Raw genomic sequence first — 18023 nt, forward strand, 5'->3', positions numbered from 1 at the left:
ACAATACAAAGCAGTGCGGACCGACGCATGTTCATTTTCATCATCTCAGTCAGATGCCACCAGCAGACGGTTGATTTTTTTTTTTAGTGGTCAGGTTCTGTAGTTTCCACATCGGAGTGTTGCTCTTTTAAGACTTCTGAAAGCATGTTCCACACCTCATCCCTCTCAGATTTTGGAGGGCACTTCAGATTCTTAAATCTTGGGTTGAGTGCTGTAGCTATCTTTAGAAATCTCACATTGGTACCTTCTTTGCATTTTGTCAAATCTGCTGCAAAAGTGTTCTTAAAATGAACAACATGTGCCAAGTCATCATCTGAGACTACTAACATGAAATATATGGCAGAATGCAAGTAAAACAGAGCAGGAGACATACAATTCTCCCCCAAGGAGTTCAGTCACAAATTTAATGAACACATTATTTTTTTAACGTACATCATCAGCATGGAAGCATGTCCTCTGGAATGGTGGCCAAAGCATGAAGGGGCATATGAATGTTTAGCATATCTGGCATGTAAAAACCTTGCAGTGATGGCTACAAAAGTCCCATACAAATGCCTGTTCTCACTTTCTGGTGACATTGTAAATAAGAAGCAGGCAGCAGTATCTCCCATAAATATAAACAAACTTATTTGTCTTAGCAATTGGCTGAATGAGAAGTAGGACTGAATGCACTTGTAGGTGCTAATTTTTGCATTGTTTTGTTTTTGAGTGCAGTTATGTAACAAAAAAATCTCCATTTGTAAGTTACACTTTCACAATAGAGATTGACTATAGTACTTGTATGAGGTGAATTGAAAAATACTGTTTCTTTTGTTTATCATTTTTTGCAGTTCAAATATTTGTAATAAAAATAATATAAAGTGTGCACTGTACTCTGTATTCTGTGTTGTAACAGAAATAAATATATTTGAAAATGCAGAAAAACATCTAAAATATTCAATAAATTTCAACTGGTATTCTGTTGTTTAATAATGCGATTAAAACTGCAATTTTAATTTTTGTTTAGTTAATCACGAGTTAACTGTGATGAATCGACAGTCCTAATAATATGCAATCTACAAGAAGCACCAGTATAGAACTGGAGTCATATTCTGCACTGAATGTTATTTCAGTGTCATTTAATGATAAATATAGTAGTCACTTGTAAGAGTCCTAGCTGGTGCAAACAAGGTCCCGGTTAACTGTAGTAAAGACCACTTCTGAAAGAAGAGTTATAAGGTTCTCAGGAAGCACAGATGAAAAAAAGCCCTCCTTGTCATAGCTGCTATCTAGACATCCATCCAGATTCTAAACTTCAGCAACAATAATTTGGCAGAACCTGTTTACTGAAGGGGAGAGAGACTCTCTCTGCCATTTTCTCTAACTTTTTTCTTCAGCCTACTCAGGGTTACTTCAGGAAGACTGCTTGCATCTTGGGGTTCAACCCAGGTTAACTACTTTTTTTTTTATTTTACAATCTGAAACCTTACAGACAGCAAGAGCTTGAGAGACAAAAGATCCATCAGAAAGCACAGAAGAGGTCTCCTCTACCTCAGAAAAAGCTTCTCATTTTTATTTTTGGTGGGAAAAGCTGCTAATTCTTCTGCTCTTGAATAAGACAGGCTAAATACTCCTGTCTCCATGACTTCGTTTGGCATTTCTTTTAATGAGGACATGGTTTTCTGATATATCCCCAAAGATTTTGAAATAGGTTTTATGCATGCTGGAAAAGGAAGCTGGCATTCTGCCACTAGTTTCCCCAGTAGAAAGGTTAATACTAATTTAGTTCTATCTGTGCCTTAATATGATGGGAGTATCCATAAGGGGATGCCTTCTCCAGTGAGAAAGATTTAACCAAGTCAGAATCTGCTTTGAGCAGGCCAAGAGGTAAGCTAAAGGTAAGAGCGGTAACAAAAAATGCAGACAGAAATTGGATGCTTTTCTTTTCAGTCTCTTTATTGCCCGTGACTCTCAAAATCTAGGAAATGCAGCAAATAAGATAAAATATATAACAGAAGAAATTGAGGAAACACCAGATATACAATTCTTGTTCTTCTAGCTCTTTCAAAAAAGAGAGTGAATTATTTGATACTACATTAGTAAGATCTTAGTTCAAAAAAAGTACTTTAATATATGCTTGGCCTCAGTGGATTTAAGCATGCATTCAAGTTCTTTGCAGATTCAGGCTGAATGGTTTTGATATGTTTATCAAAAGTACAATCCATATCATAGCATGTAAGAAATGTTCTGAAAAGTTTATTATAGTCTCTTTTCCAAAAAGGATGGAACTTCCTTACCATTCTTCTTCCAAATGAGAAATTTCTTAATTAGCAGACAAAGTATGTATGTAAATTACAAAATCCCCAAGTCTAATTTTCTCCCTTATCACATTGATGATATAGCAGTATCATAACTGGCCATATATATCTATAATGAAAGGATTTTTTTTTTAATTCTTATGCCTGTGCCTCAGATGTGATCGCTAATAAAGATTGGTTTAAGCCCTGGAGCATAAGATTTAATATCCCTTCCAAAATGTGTGTTATTAATTATAAGAACTTTTGGATATCCTTGATATCTATATAACTATCCAATCCCTTTTTTTAATCTTGTTAAGATTTAAGCCATTTATGATGGGTGCAAAAATATAACAGACAGTTGTCTATTGTATAGATATTGGAGTGCTCCTGCTATACATTACTCATGTTTGTATTAAACTAGGGTCCTAACTAAAAGCCCTTACTAGGATGTTTACCTCACTTTCTCAGATAAAAGGTGTGTGCATCAGGGCCTCTTGTTTCATGGTTTGTTTTTTGTTGTTGGTTGTTTGTTTCCTAGTTGAAAGTATTAACTGCATGTGTGGAGTCCAAGAATGAAATGTAGTGTTTTATTTCTTTATTTTCTTCTAGCCATCTGGTTTACTGCCAAAGTCAAAACTGTCTTAAGGCAACACTGTCAACAATATTCCTCTCTGAGACATGTCATAGCAGCTGTACTGAACACTGCATTCAGAACAAAATGGGGTGAGGGGGAAAGAATGTAGGAACTCCCAACCAAAAGCTGTATAATCACATCTCTTTGTTGGAGGGATACTGACATTGCAATATTCATGCAAAACACAGAAGACCTTGGCTCTACTTTCATATCTCTGCATTTAGCACATAGAATCATAGAACTGAAAGGGACCTCAAGAGGTCTTCTAGTCCAGTCCCCTGCATGGGTGGGCCTAGGCAGTGAATAGTTTATGCCATCGCTATGCAGCACAGTTGTTAATCCCATTCTGTATGTAACCTCCGTAAACCTTTCATGGTTCAGTAAAAATGTTGCCATGCTGCTGACAATAGATGTCAATAGCAAGTAAAGCAGAAGGAAGAACTGGTGCATTTATTTCCTGTAACATTAAAGCCATCATAATTATGGGTCATTTGCCTGGCTTCTTTGGTAATTAAGAGTTTTAATTGCCTCTAGTTCCAGGGAATTAGTTAAGCTTTTCCATTATGCACATTACCTTCCATAATCATCTGCTTCTCTCATATAACAAGCTTAGTGACATCACGGAAGCCAATAACGCAAGCCAGACTAGTGAAGTCTGTTTCCATGTATAGTGTGGACTAAAAAATGTTTGTTTTGTTCTACATTTAAGCTTACTCTTTAAAAAGGCAGTGTGTGTCAGATTTGTGCTTTTTCTGCTTTCAGAATGCATTGAGAGCTTAGAGACATGGATGTATGCCACAAACTAAGTATACTGTTAACAACCAAACCCACAGGCGGGACTGTGCTCCATGTTTTGACAGCAGTTGTTCCATGCCTCATAACATTAGCCAGACATTTCTTTATACATAATGATAATGATCAACAGATTGAAAATATTATTCCTCAAACTGCGATGCAAAACAAATTAAGAAAATTTAGTGAACATATGAAGGGAGACTAACGGAAGTTAGAAAGCACTTCCATTGCCCACTGGAAGTCATTAATTAAGTCGTGCTTCATCAACTCTCTAAGACAGAAAGCATCTTTTACTTTCCCTTGGCTGATTCCAAATGGTTATTGACATATTGATGGACATGGGGTTAGTATTTTAAAAAGAAAGTAGGACAAAAGGGTTTTGTTTGACCTAGGTGGACTGATTTACATCATAGTGATTTAAATCTCCAAATTTAATCATTATTTAAATCAGCAAGCAGGAAACTTTGATTTAAATCATCAGTTTGAACTAAAAAGTACAAATACAAAACATAATTATTTTCCTAAAGAAAGATTGATTCTCATTGGTTGGTAACTTTAACAGGGCTGAGCAGTCCCTCGGAGCCAGTTTTGCTTGCAACAGCCTCCTTCTTCAGGGCCTCCATTTGGGCTGGTTTAGTTCCCACAAACAGTCCTGCCAGTAAAGTGCATCACTGCAGTACAAACATGCATGCTTATCTCTGGATCATCTGCCATTCACGTAGAGCTCTTCCCCTGCCACAGTTTTCTCTTCATTTCTCATAGCTGTCTCTCTCTGGAGTTCAGTCTTCTCGCTCTGGCTTCCTTCTCTTGCCAATGCCTCCCCTGTTCTGAGGGAGAAAGCAGTCTATATACTGCCCTCCTCCAGAGAACTACTCCCAGTTGGCTAGAAGAGAAGCAAGCTGTGACTCACCCTACACTACAAGGCTCCTGAAGCTGGGCCCTTAAAGGAACAGTGTCATCAAGTTTTCCCCCATCCAGCTCTTAATTACCCAGGACCACTTCCTGTCTTCCATTAACATTTTTTGGGCCTTTATTCATTCCAACTGCCTGGAACAGGGGCTTCTGGCCCCCTCTACTCTTAAAGGGACAGTGTAACCCTCCTTACGGTAACCGTTACAATATGTTGCAAAAGAGCAACCATCATTCTGAGATGTATTAGCAGGATTGTTGTAATCAAGACACGAGGAGTAATTCATCCACTGTACTCTGCGCTGAGTAGGCCTCAGCTGGAGTATTGTGTCCTGTTCTGGGTGCCACATTTTGGGAATGATGTGGTTGAATTAGAAAAAGTCCAGAGAAGAGCAACAAAAATGATTGAAGGTTTAGAAAACATAACCTATGAGGGAAGATTGAAAAAATTGTGTTTGTTTAGTCTGGAGAAGAGAAGACTGAGGAGGGATATGATAACAGTTCTCAGGTACTGGCCTGGAGCAGCAAACCACGGCCAGTGGGAGCCGCAATCGGCTGACGCTATGGACGGGGCAGGAAAACAAACTGACCCGGCCTACCAGGTGCTTTCCCTACACAAGCGACATCCCAAGTTTAGGAAATACTGCTGTATGGGTTAGGTCAAAAGTAAATTTAATGTTACCATCTTATTGTCATTAGTTGCATTAGTTGTCTAGTGTTGCCAGGAAATGGATGGTGTGATAAGAAAATTCACCTAGGGTACACAGGGAGGAAATCTGAGACAGTTGATAGTGACTATTATGAAGGGCCTTTAAGAAACAGATATTATAGGTGAGAGCTAAGCTGCATTGGCAGAGCTAGGTGGGAATTCTTGTACTAGCACTGCCATTGCAATCTATCCCTCCTCTTCATTTTCTCTAGACTTATTGATGTTATTTTTAAGAATACACAGAAAAATGCAGCCTAAATTTTAGAAGTGCTCAGTAGAGCTGGGTGAATTTTTTTGCATGAGTAGTTTATGCATTGAAAAATGTAGTTTGGTTAACCTGAAGCTATTCATTAATTTCACACAAATTCACTGAAAAGTTTTGTCTACATTTTTTTTTCAAGCTAGATTTGATTTACAAGGGACTTAGGCACCATTCACAAAATGGGGAGGAGTACTCCCCCCCTTACTACTTCAGCCCATTGATTAGGCACTCACCTGGAATGTGGGAAAGCCAGGTTTGAATCACTGCTCTGGAGCAGGAGACTTGAAACCAGGTCTTCCTGTTCCCAGATAAGAATCCTAACACCAAGATGTTGGCAATTCTCATGTGAAACGGGGAGGGTGTCCCCTCACAATCTCTGCTGTTCAAATCCTTTCTGCTTTATGTAAATAATTAAATATTCATTGGAATGAGGACTTGGATCTCCCATATGCGAGGCGGGTACCATACCCACCAGACTCTCATCTCTCCTTTCCTTCTCTCCCCCAGCCCAATTGCTATTGAGGAACTACCATCTCTTCCTTTGTGAATCTAGTCCGTATAAAAGGCCTGGAATCAAAACATTTCAGGTTGAACAAAATATTTCACTGAACCTGAAACAGACTTTTTCTATTTTTCAGAACTTCCAGGGAACCAAACTAGCCATCTACTGCTCAGAATCCAGTAATTTCATTGTATTTTATGGTAGCTGCAGTTGCTCAACATTTCTGAAAATGACCTTGGAAATTTAAGTGCCTTAGATACCTGTGTATTAAGTGTCTACTTTTAAACATGTTGGCTACTTTGTACACTTACTCTGACCCACTATTTATACTGCCTCAAATCTCTTCTCTCTTCTGACCTTGTATATCTGATGACCTCCTTCTTACGGTTATATAAGAAAAAAGTAAGGATGTACGGTCAACAGTTCTGGTTATGTATGAATAAAAATAACAAAAAATCATTATAAAGTTATCCGAAAATTCAAAGTACAAACTGTCAATTTGATGTAAATTTCTTACATCTTAATGCTTTCAAAGACTGTTCATATGTGTTGCATCTCTTTAAAATATACTGTACTGAACTACTTTTATCCTTAAATTTAACATTTTTTCATTTTTTTGCTTTAACCATTGGACAGCTTATACCCATTTAAGGTTTAGCAAAAAGCTCACATTTTGTTGAAGGGTACCAGTGATTAGGGTGCTAGCCTGTGACTTAAGAAAGTTAGGTTCCGTTCCCTGCTCTGCTACTGATTCCCTGTGTTACCTTGCAAAAATCACTTAGCCTCTCTGTGCGTCATTTTCCCATTCACAAAATGATGTTACATGGAACTTTCTACCTCAGAGGAGTATTGAGGATAAATACATTAAAGATTGTGGCGTGTGGTCATATGAGTGCCGTAGATAAATAGATCAAAAATTCTGGAATCTTCTTATCCATATATAGGTTTTCGTCATTTTCTGTTTGATACAATTTTAAATGTAATACAGAAATCTGATATTGACTTTAATTTTAGTTAAATGACATATAGCAGGGATCAGCAACCTTTGGCATTCGGCCCATCCCTCGGCCCACATTGCTTCCCACAGCCCCCATTGGCCTGGAACGATGAACCGCAGCCAGTGGGAGCTGCAATCGGCCGACCCTGCGGATGCTGCAGGTAAAACACTATCCCAGCCCGCCAGCAGATTTCCCTGACGGCCCGCATGCCAAAGGTTTCCAATCCCTGACCTATAGCTTTGACTTTGAAATATTATCTACAACATGGGAATAATAAAACTTTACCTAATGCTATAAAAGGGAAAATCCTTTCAAAATATCCGTGTTGTAAATAAGAAGGTAGTACTCTTCCTGCAGAGGAATAGACTCATAGGGCTTGTCTACACTACCGGACGGATCGACGGCCAGTGATCGATCCAGCAGGGGCCAATTTATCGTGTCTAGTATAGACGCAATAAATCGACTGTCAATCGGTCTAGCGTCAACTCTGGTACTCCACCTCAATGAGAAGCGCAAGGGGAATCAATGGGAGAGCATCTCCCATCGACACACCACAGTGAACACATCGCAGTAAGTAGATCTAAGTGCATCGACTTCAGCTATTCACGTAGTTGCTGTTGCATAACTTAGATTGATCTCCCCCTCCCCCCATAGTGTAGGCTTTCAGGCCAGAAGGGACCATTGTGATCATTTAGTCTGACCTCCTGCTCATCACAGGTCACAGAACCTCACCCACTCACTCCTGTAACAGACCCAAAACCTCTGGCTGAGTTACTGACGCTTTCAAATCATGATTTAAAAACTTCAAGTTACAGAAAAACCACCATTTACTTTAGTTAAAACCAGCAAATGACCTGCGCTTTAATATTTTATGGATGAGATTTTCAAAAGCACTCTGCCATTGGCCTATTTCTGCTCCTTGTTGGAATCAGTAGTAAAATTCCCTCTAACTTGAATGGGAAGCAGAATTAGACCATTCCCGAGCATTTGTTAGAATCCCATCCTATCTTATCTAGTGGTTCCTTTTATATAAAATAATATAAAATCATTTTATTGTTGCCAGAGACTTTATTTCAGTAATATGTTCTATAATACCTATTATGATTACTACTTGAGTAGTCCTGTAGTTGTTTCCTTCAAGTTTGTGTGTGTGTATGTAAATAGGTTTACTTGAACTTAAATTGCACACAAACCTGTAAACCTTAGATAATGTTAGCAGTGTAAGAATGTATGCATGTTTGTTTGTTTGTTTTGTTATATTTTGGGTTTTTTTTCCAAATAGCTGTGCATGTCTTTTCAAATATATTATCATTTAGACCCTATGGAAAAGTTTAACAAACACACAAAGACCTCTTAATTGTACATTGTAAATAAACAGACTTGCCTATGTTCAGGTATAATTCAGAACTTTAATTAATTTCCCCCTTCCCCCCGAGAATGGTATGTAGTGCTTACCGTGGGTTTGTATTCAGTGTGTTGATAGTCTGCACTCTTCCCTTCTCCAAGAGTTTAGTTGGTAGAAAATAAGTCACTAAGGAGATAATTTAACGTTTGCAAAAAATATGTCTTGATTCTTAGTCACCAGGGAGACAATTATAAGTCTGTAAGGAAAACATCTTGATTCTAGCTTGGTTCTGACAGCCAGTACATATAATATCTTTACATGGCTAGTTCCTGTATATGTGGCCAGTTCTTTCATCCTTGAAATGGTTTTTGTTTCTCTCATAATTTAAGACTTTGGAAAAAGCACAAACATTATGCACAGACTATCCACAATATACTACTTAGGGCAGTGCCAGCTCCAGCCACCAGCATTCCAAGCAGTTGCTTGGGGCAGCAATCGGCGAGGGACAGCAGTCTGTGTGTTTTTGCCCCCAAGCAGTGCGCAGAATTGCCGCCACGGATGGTGGGGGCAGTCCATGTCCTGCTAGGGCAGCACGCGCGTTTCCACAGCGGTGGCAATTCGGCGGCAGCTTCTATGCTCAGCTGTCTGCGGCAGTGCAGCTTCTGTCTTCCGGCTGAAGACAGAAGCTGCCGCCGAATTGCTGCCGCTGTGGAAAGGTGTGTGCCGCTCTAACAGCACACGGACTACCCCCGGCATCCGTGGCGGCAATTCAGCACGCTCCTTTGGGCGGCAAAAACAGTAGAGCCAGCCCTGACTTAAGTAGTGTTCATGTGGGTGCTCCACTTCAGGTATGCATGCACCTCTCAAGCCCTTGATTGGAGATTTTCAGTTAGCAGTGTCTGTTTGGCCTGTGCATGCATCCTGTTCCTCCTCATGCTGGATACTGAGGCTATAGAGGGGTGGACAGGCTAAATGCCCTCAGTTCTTTCTCAGCCTCCTCAGTCTGAAATGGAGCCCTAGTGTATCCATCTTGAGCATGCCTTGACTTTCTAATATTTTTATAATAATAAGATAGTTTTATGGTTAGAGTTAGTTAGATAAATAGTGAGGGGAATGTTTTATATCCTCTCTTTGCCCTCGGGGAAACTATTTTTTTTTTTCCTGACAGGGCATTCCTGCCTCAGCAGGTTTCAAATGTTGCCTCTCCTGCCAAGAGACTATTCCTGTGAGTGATGGCCACACTCAGGGAATGCCTACACTAGAAACTTCAGTTGACCTGCAGTGGTTGATGTCCACACCACCTTCCTTCCTTCACCAGGAGTGCTTCCAACAACTTAAGAGGGGCAATATGGGGGGGTTGAGAGCCTGGGCTCTCAGCTCCTCACATAGTTACCACCGGGAGCCCAGCTTCCTCTGGGCTCTCAGCTCTCCACTCCCTCCACATGGAGAGCCTGACTGCCCCTCCAGGCTCTCAGCTCCCCACCATGGAGCCCAGCTGCACCCCCTGGCTCTCTGCTCCCATTCCAGGTCTCGGTACTGATCAGGAAGCAGGAGGCGTAGATCACCAGACCACTGTGGCCGATCCACTGAACACTATCAGTCTCCAGGTACCCGCAGAAGGGATTCACCGCAACAAGAGATATCCCAGTCACACCATAGTACTCGGCACTGTAATGAGCGAAGTTGCCCATCTACCTGCTCATGGTCACCCAAGAGCAAACCCTACCTCCCCGCTTTGGACCCCAGCACCGGACAGGAGTCTTTGTCAGCGGGTCAAGTCCTGGCACCATTGGTAACCACCTCATCAGCAGTACCGCCTACTGCTCCGTGGCTCCAGGGCCTGCCACCTGGTCCCCCTGGAACCTCTGGGGTTTTTACCCAGCCCGGGCAAGTGCCCAGATCAGTGACAGGGACTGTGGACAAACCATTAGCCACGGTGTCTCGCCCCACTCTGGTTACAGTCATCCTGGGAGGGGGAATCCCTTAGGCCTACCTGGACCCCTAGGACTATCACTGTAGGCAGTAGAGCCAACAGTACCAGCCTCGTCCTCCTTGCCTCCTGATGAGGCGATTACTGCCTCCCTTCCCAGTTCCACAAGATGACACTAAGGCGTGTCAGGAACTATTGAAACACGTCACCTCCAACTTGGGGATCCATGCTGAGGAGCTGGAGGAATCATCAGACTCATTGTTCAGCGTCTTAGAGGGTATCTAAAATTATTAATGTCTTGTGGCGTACCCCCTCCTCCCTGCCCCCTATTTCAAAAAGGGCAGAGTGAAAGTACTATGTGCCGGTGAAAGGTCATGAATACTTAGACACCCACACAGCCTCAATCTCCCTGGTAGTTGTAGCCATTAACAAATGACAAAGACAAGGACAGCTGGGAGCAACCCCCAAGAATAAAAACTCCAAGAGGCTAGATCCGTTTGGGAAAGTTTATTCTTTCTCCAGCTTCCAGTTGAGAGTCGCCAATCACCAAGCTCTCCTTGGATGCTATGACTTCAATATGTGGCAGGCCATGGCCAGGTTCGAGGATAGATTTCACAAGGACATCAGCAAGAAGTTCTCAGTGGTCTGGAAGGAGGGCAGGGCTGCAGCCAGAGCAGCCATTCAGGCAGCCTCAGATGCAGTAGATTCTGCAGCTCCTGCTATGGTGTCAGCCATCTCCATGCGGAGGGCATGCTGGTTGACTCCCCCCAACTTGTCGATTGAGGTCCAGCAATCCATACAGGAGCTCCCCTTCGACAGCCAGAAGCAGTTTGCTGCACAGACAGACACAAAGTTGCACGGGTTGAAGGACTCCTGCACCACATTAAAAACTCTAGTGCTCTACGTCCCGGGTCCAGCCCATAAATGCTTTGAATCACAACTACCCCAGGGCCAAGGGAGCCAACCTAGGCCGGAGCCTGCTCATAAAAAGAGCAAAGGCTACAAGTGGCATCAAGGCCACCAACCTCAGCCCTCCGCCCAGTCAAACTCCACCTGCAACAGGCAAGGTGGCAAGTGCGCATTTTGAGGATGTGCCCAAGGATGACCTACCAGATTGTACCCTGGATCCTTCTTCCCTATGCTTTTCCAATCGCCTTTCTTTATTTCTCTCTGCATGGACTATTATAACGTCAGAACATTGAGTCCTCAGCACAGTGCACAGGGTTATACCCTCCAGTTTCTTTCTACCCCCCCCCCACCACTCTTTCCTGTCCCTCTTCAGGGACCCTTCTCATGAAAGTCTCCTCGCACAGGAGGTAAAGGGCCTGCTGCAGCTGGGAGCGTTGGCGGAAGTTCCTCGTGAGTGCAGGAACAAGGGGTTCTATTCCCAGTACTTTCTAATCCCAAAGACAGTCTAAGACCCATCCTGGACCTGCGAAACCTCAACAAATACCTTAAGAAGTTGACATTCTGCATGGTCTACCTGGCCTCCATCATCCCCTCCCTGGATCCCAGAGACTGGTATGCCCCCCTCAACTTGAAGGATGCATCCAGACCTGTTACCAGTTGGCAAAGGTCCCACCACCACCGATCGTGAGGGCCCATTTGACCAGAACTCAGGTGTTCTCGGTGGCCTTCCTGACATACATTCCCATCCAGGACATTTGCAGAGCCGTGACATGGTCTTTGGTTCACACATTCACAGCGCATTATGCCATCACTCAGCATGCCAGAAATGATGTGCTGTGCTGTGCTGCAATCTATATGCCCATGAACTTCTACCCACCTCCGTTGGTACTGCTTGGGAGTCACTTAATATGGAATGCTCATGAGCAGGCACTCAAAGAAGAAAAGACCATTACCTTTTCCGTAACTGGTGTTGTTCGAGATGTGTTGCTCATGTCCATTCCATGACCTGCCCTCCTTCCCCACTGTTGGAGTTTCCAGCAAGAAGGAACTGAGGGTGAAGGGGGCTGGAAGCGCCCCTTATACTGCGACATGCATGTGCCACTCCAGGGGGTGCCAGAGCCGGTCCCCTTTGGATACCACTGAGGGAAAAACTTCCATCACTGGTGCATGTGGCGAGCACACACACCTAATATGGAATGGACATGAGCAACACCTCCCAAAGAATACCAGTTATAGAACAGGTAACTGTCTGTTTTTTGAAACATTGCGCCCTGATCCATGATGTCAAGTCTGATGCGGCTCTTGGTTCTGCATTTTTGAATTCTAGGGATACTGCTCGAAATCACATGAAGTGGAGCAGCCATAAGAATACTAGTCAAAAAAGAAGTGGTTATTCACCTTCTGCCATAACTGCAGTTCTTCAAGATGTGTGTCCTGTGGATGCTCCACTAGCTGCCCTCCTCCTTCTCTGCTTCGGATTGCTCCTTGGGGGTTGTTTGGGTGGAGAAGGAGCTGAGAGTGGTTCACCCACATACTCCTATATAGCCTTGGTATCCAGCCTGAAGAGGCATAGAACACACATGCTTGCCAAACAGACGCTGCTAACAGAAAATCTCTGATCAAAGGGTCAAGAGCCACATTCATAATTGAAGTGGAATACTCATGGGGAACACATCTCGAAGAACCACAGTTACTGTACAAATTGAGTGACCTCTCCTCCCATCTAAAACCTTTCTGCATTAAAATAGAGATTATAATACCAATTTAGAACATCTCTGCTGAGCAATAAACAGATACATGCAAATAACCTTTCTAGATGCACAAGATATGCACATATATTAATATGTGCTCCTAATGGTTTTCTAAAGCTTTCAAATAGTCTTAACTGTCTTGTTTACTAATACTGCTTATTCAGATAAATTATTGCTACAAATATATGATGAAACCCTGGCTTCACTGAAATCAGTGAGAGTTTTACCATTGACTTCAATGGGGTCAGGATATGACGCGTTGAGTTTCAGGTTTAAATACAGAACAAACTAACAAAATTCTTTTGGAACCACAGATATGGACATTCATTGATACAAATTATTTCATGTGGTGTGGCTTTATGTATCAGACCTCAATTAATGTTTTTCATTTCATTATGTCTCTGATTGAGATATCCATTAAGCAGAAGACACAGCATTTAAGTTCCTGAGCCATGCATTCATTTGTTGTTACTAAATTGTTTGCTATATTCTGAATGGAGCCCAGCTATCCAAAAACTGGAAACCATGGGGAAAAAACACTTGTTTTAAGTACAAAACACATCTGAAAAGGTATTAAGTGGCTCATGCATTTTGAATATCACATGTTTACAGTTTGTTATAAGCAGTAATATAGGCCAAAAACTGCAACAGTTCTTGAACCTAAGAGAGCTCACAGGTATCCAGACAAGCTGTGCTGACAGTTTTCTTCTCATTAAACTTCATAAATACCAGGGAAGGGGAGGAGTTATTTAAGTTTGTGGTGTTTGTTTTTGTTTAAGAGAATGCAGTATAGCTACAGGAGAACCTCAAAATTACAAACAGCTTGGGAGTGGAGGTTGTTCGTAACTCTAAAATGTTCATAACTCTAAACAAAATGTTATGGTTCTTTCAAAAGTTTACAAATGAACATTAACTTAATACAGCTTTGAAACTTAGCTATGCAGAAGACAAATGTTGCTTTTAACCATCTTAATTTAAATGAAACAAGCACAGTAACAGTTTCCTTACCTTTCCCTTTATTTTTTTTAGTAGTTTACATTTAACACAATACTATACTGTATTTGCTTTTTTGTTTGGTTGGTTGATTTGGTTTTTTTTGTTGTTGCTTCCTGATTGCGTACTTCCGCTTCGAAATAAGGTGTGTGGTTGACTGGTTAGTTCGTAATTCTGGTATTCCTAACTCTCAGGTTCTACTGTATTTATTGTATTGACAATATGCATGTCAGTTGCTGCCAGATGCTTTGTGGGGTAGAAAATGTTAAGTTTTCCACCAGTTCTCTAGAATACATTACTAAACTGCACTGAAAACCATTTACATTATGACCAGCTGTTCTTCAACATTATGGGATCAATTGGCATTCATTGATACCAATTAGAAAACTTTCACTGACTTCTGTAGTGCACAATCAGGCCCTATAGATACTTCATTTACTCAACTCAAGAAAGTGACTTTGCATGTGATCCTGTATATAATGTGCCATCCTTTCTTGTGATAATACAAGTAATTACAACATTTTAACCTTTATGTCTTTATTTTCTTGTTTTTCAGTGTCTTGTGTTTGAAGATTCTCCACTTGGAGTGCAAGCAGCATTGGCAGCTGGGATGCAAGTGGTTATGATTCCAGATGAAAATTTGAATCAAGATCTTACAAAGGAAGCAAATCTAGTGCTGAAATCTATGGAGGACTTTGAACCAGAACTGTTTGGTTTACCACCATATGACTAAGGACTAATATATTTCAACATGTTCTTTTTTTATGGAGATTGGGGGGTAGGGAATGAAAATTTAGAGTAAAAAATGACCTATTTTTCATTTTTCTTTCCAAAATAAAACAATGAAGTCTTTCATGATTTACTTTTAAATTTCACTGGATACTCTTGGTTTGTCTTCTTCACTGCTAAGTGGAAGGAATATTTCTTCTTGCCTGTCCTTCACCTCTACTAGTCTTGTCATCTGCATAATGTCATGTACACTCAGTGTATTTACAAAACTGCAGAGACAATCGGCTTCAAACATATGGAAGTTTTTGCTCTGGTTTGCTTGAATAACAGACTTCTTAGAACAAAGGTTCTCAACATTTTCCCTGTTACGGATAGGCTGTTGTCCCCTTATACCATCGTGCGGCATAGTTGCCGCCACCTATCCCTTTGTCTTTCCTGTTCTTATCTTCTGGTTGGATTTTTTGTTTTTGCATTTTACTTTCATGTTGTTCTTTTTTGTTCTCTTGTTTTGTGACTTCCTCTTTCTGGAATGGGGTGGAGGGGGAACCCACTGTCAGCTTCCTATGGCCATATGCACTTGCAGCTCAACTGAGCTCGATGTAAGCCTCTGTAAGTCTACTACTCCCTACCTATCCCCCCCCTCATTTCACATAGCCTCTTCCCCATTAATTTTGCTCCCCCAATGATGCCAGCCTTGTCTGTCCATTTTCAGCTTCTCATATAAACCTTTCTGTGTTTTTACATTCTTTCATGCTTCCCCCTTTAGCCTTCATGAGCCTTCAGAAGGCCCCCTATCATCTCCGGAGTTAAGTCCTTCTGAAGACTCTTTACATTATTACAGAGAATTCTGCTGATTTAATACCAAAAGTAATATTTATGTTTGTTTTGTAGCTCAATCTTATTTTGCTAAGCACCATCTTTGCCACCCTATACGTTATATTCATTACTGCTAAGCCGGGTCCATTTCTGTCTATCTTTAGATTGTGAGCTGTTCAGGAAAGTGACTGTATTTTCTTTTTGGAAAGTATAAAGGCCATTGTGAGTGCTACCATAAACAAACATACAAATAAGTACACCTTGATATAAAGCTATCCTTGGGAGCCAAAAAATCTTACTGTGTTATAGGTGAAACCACGTTATATTGAACTTGCTTTGATCCACCGGAGTGTGCAGCCCCGCCCCCTGTAGTGCCACTTTACGCATTATATCCGAATTCGTGTTATATCAGGTTGTGTTATATTGGGGTAGTGGTGTATAATTTGTACGGTGGAACATATCCAGGATTGTTAAAATTCTTGTTCCCCCTACTGCTCTTCTCCTCTGTGTCTTGACTTCCCTGTACTACTTTGCCCCAGCCCCTGGATTGGGAAACACTAATTTAAAAGACCTTAACTCTTGTATGGAGATAATGATTGCATTCTAAATTTGAAAAAAAAAAAAACCTTTTAGCTGTGGAAAGTCCTGAAGTACTCTCATAATCACAGTAAAACTTCTTCCATGAAAATAATGAATGTAAAAAATGTTGAAGATAAGAAACAGGTTCTTCAGTATTATATTTCAGTGAATAATATCAGACGTTTCTTTCTAATATGCATGTGGAAAAAAATTAAATGGTTGAATGATTAGAGTGCTGTTTGTTCATTTTTTAAATAAGTGGACTGTTAAGATAACAGAATGTAACTCAAACAAGAACTCAGAGGTGAAATATTTTTTCTAATATTTCTTCAACTCAGTTTTAGTTTGTATTTGTTTTTAATAAAAGGCAAAACATAAATGAACTTTGGAAGACTCACTAAAATTCTTAAAGATATTACATGGATTTTGTTTTAATTGTAGTTTTCTACTAAGAAAAACAAATCCAAATTTGTTTACACTTTTTGAAAGCAAATTTAAAACAGTCTGTATCTCTGAGTACACTATTTAAATACCTTAAAAATTAAGAATATCCTATTCCAAACAATCAGTAGATTATTAATTGGATGGTATCAGAAAAATATTGTCAGGCACAATATAGTAATAGTTTTTTATCTGCAATGCCTTTCATCCAAGGATCTGAAAGTGCAGGTGGGCGAATATTCCTGTAATACTATTTTGCATATAATTTTGTATAACCCTGTGTTGAAGTTCTAGTGAATATTTATATTGTATCTACAGTCCAACTAAAGTAATGTAAATTCTACCTCTTCTGTTGCCGTTCAAGATAACAGAAATGTTATTGCACAGTTCCTTCATGGCTAATGTTGCATATCAGAAAGTGTTACCATACAGCAATAATTCTGAGCTTTCAAGTGTAAAACAGGTGCCTTTGGGGATCCCTTTAGTTCATAATTGCTGAATTCCAACTGGGAACTTATTAGGTAGAACAAGCTCTAATAAGTTGTAATTAGTAACTTTTTCAAAGTGCTGTATACATTTAATTGAACTTGGAGTTTAAAAAAAAAATCAAGGCACATATCTCATTTACAAAGTCGTTCCAAAGAGCCTCTCACCAAAGCATTACAAATACTTTCTTAAGACATATACACGTAGATAAATATTGGATATTTATGGTTAAACAAAAGTGCATTGTCAGTGCCAGTGTGGGATAATGGATATTCAATCAGGGATGCAACCCCATGTTATTACCCAAGATGGTCACAGATGTAACCGCATGCTCTGGGTGTCCCTAAGCCTCAGACTGCCAGATGCTCAGACTGGACAACAGGGGATTGTCCTGTTCTGTTCATTCCCTCTGAAGCATCTGGCATTGGCCACTGTCAGAAGACAGGACATTGGGCTAGAAGAACCATTGGTCTGGCCATTTTTATGTTCTTATGAATGAATATGAATTCTGTTCCTTTCAATTCTGGTATAGTTAATGGTTTCATCTTTTACTGAGCAAATTAACATAGTCAGAAAACTCCCCTTAACCCAGCAGTAAATCCCATTCAATACAGCCATCTTTTATCACACTTAATCTCATAGACTCATAAAATTTTAAGGCCAGAAGGCACCATCATGATCACCTAGTCTGACCTCCTGCATATTGCTGGCCACAGCACTGCACCCACCCACACCCGTAATAGACCCTTTACCTCTGCTGAGTTACTGAAGCCCTCAAATAATGTTTTAAAGACTTCAAGTTACAGAGAATCCACCATTTATCTAGTTTAAACCTGCAAGTGACCTATCCCCCATGCTGCAGAGGAAGGCAAAAAACCTGCCAATCTGACTGGTGGAAAATTCCTTCCCAATCCTAGATATGGTAATCATTTAGACTCTCCCCTCATATCATCCTC

At 40.8% G+C, this 18023-nt stretch overlaps 1 protein-coding gene across 1 annotated transcript in view; it reads left to right on the top strand.

Moving 5' to 3' along the window:
- The window catches only part of PUDP (pseudouridine 5'-phosphatase), a 154604-nt gene extending 138234 nt beyond the window's left edge, over positions 1-16370 (top strand). The window contains exon 4 of the mRNA XM_032790061.2: positions 14573-16370. Within this exon, the coding sequence (XP_032645952.1) occupies positions 14573-14749 (177 nt within the window). The 3' untranslated portion in view covers positions 14750-16370. The remainder of the gene's footprint in view (positions 1-14572) is intronic.
- The last annotated feature ends 1653 nt before the right edge of the window (positions 16371-18023 follow it).

Source organism: Chelonoidis abingdonii, chromosome 1, assembly GCF_003597395.2.
Source record: "Chelonoidis abingdonii isolate Lonesome George chromosome 1, CheloAbing_2.0, whole genome shotgun sequence".
NCBI classification, from domain to species: Eukaryota; Metazoa; Chordata; order Testudines; family Testudinidae; genus Chelonoidis; species Chelonoidis abingdonii.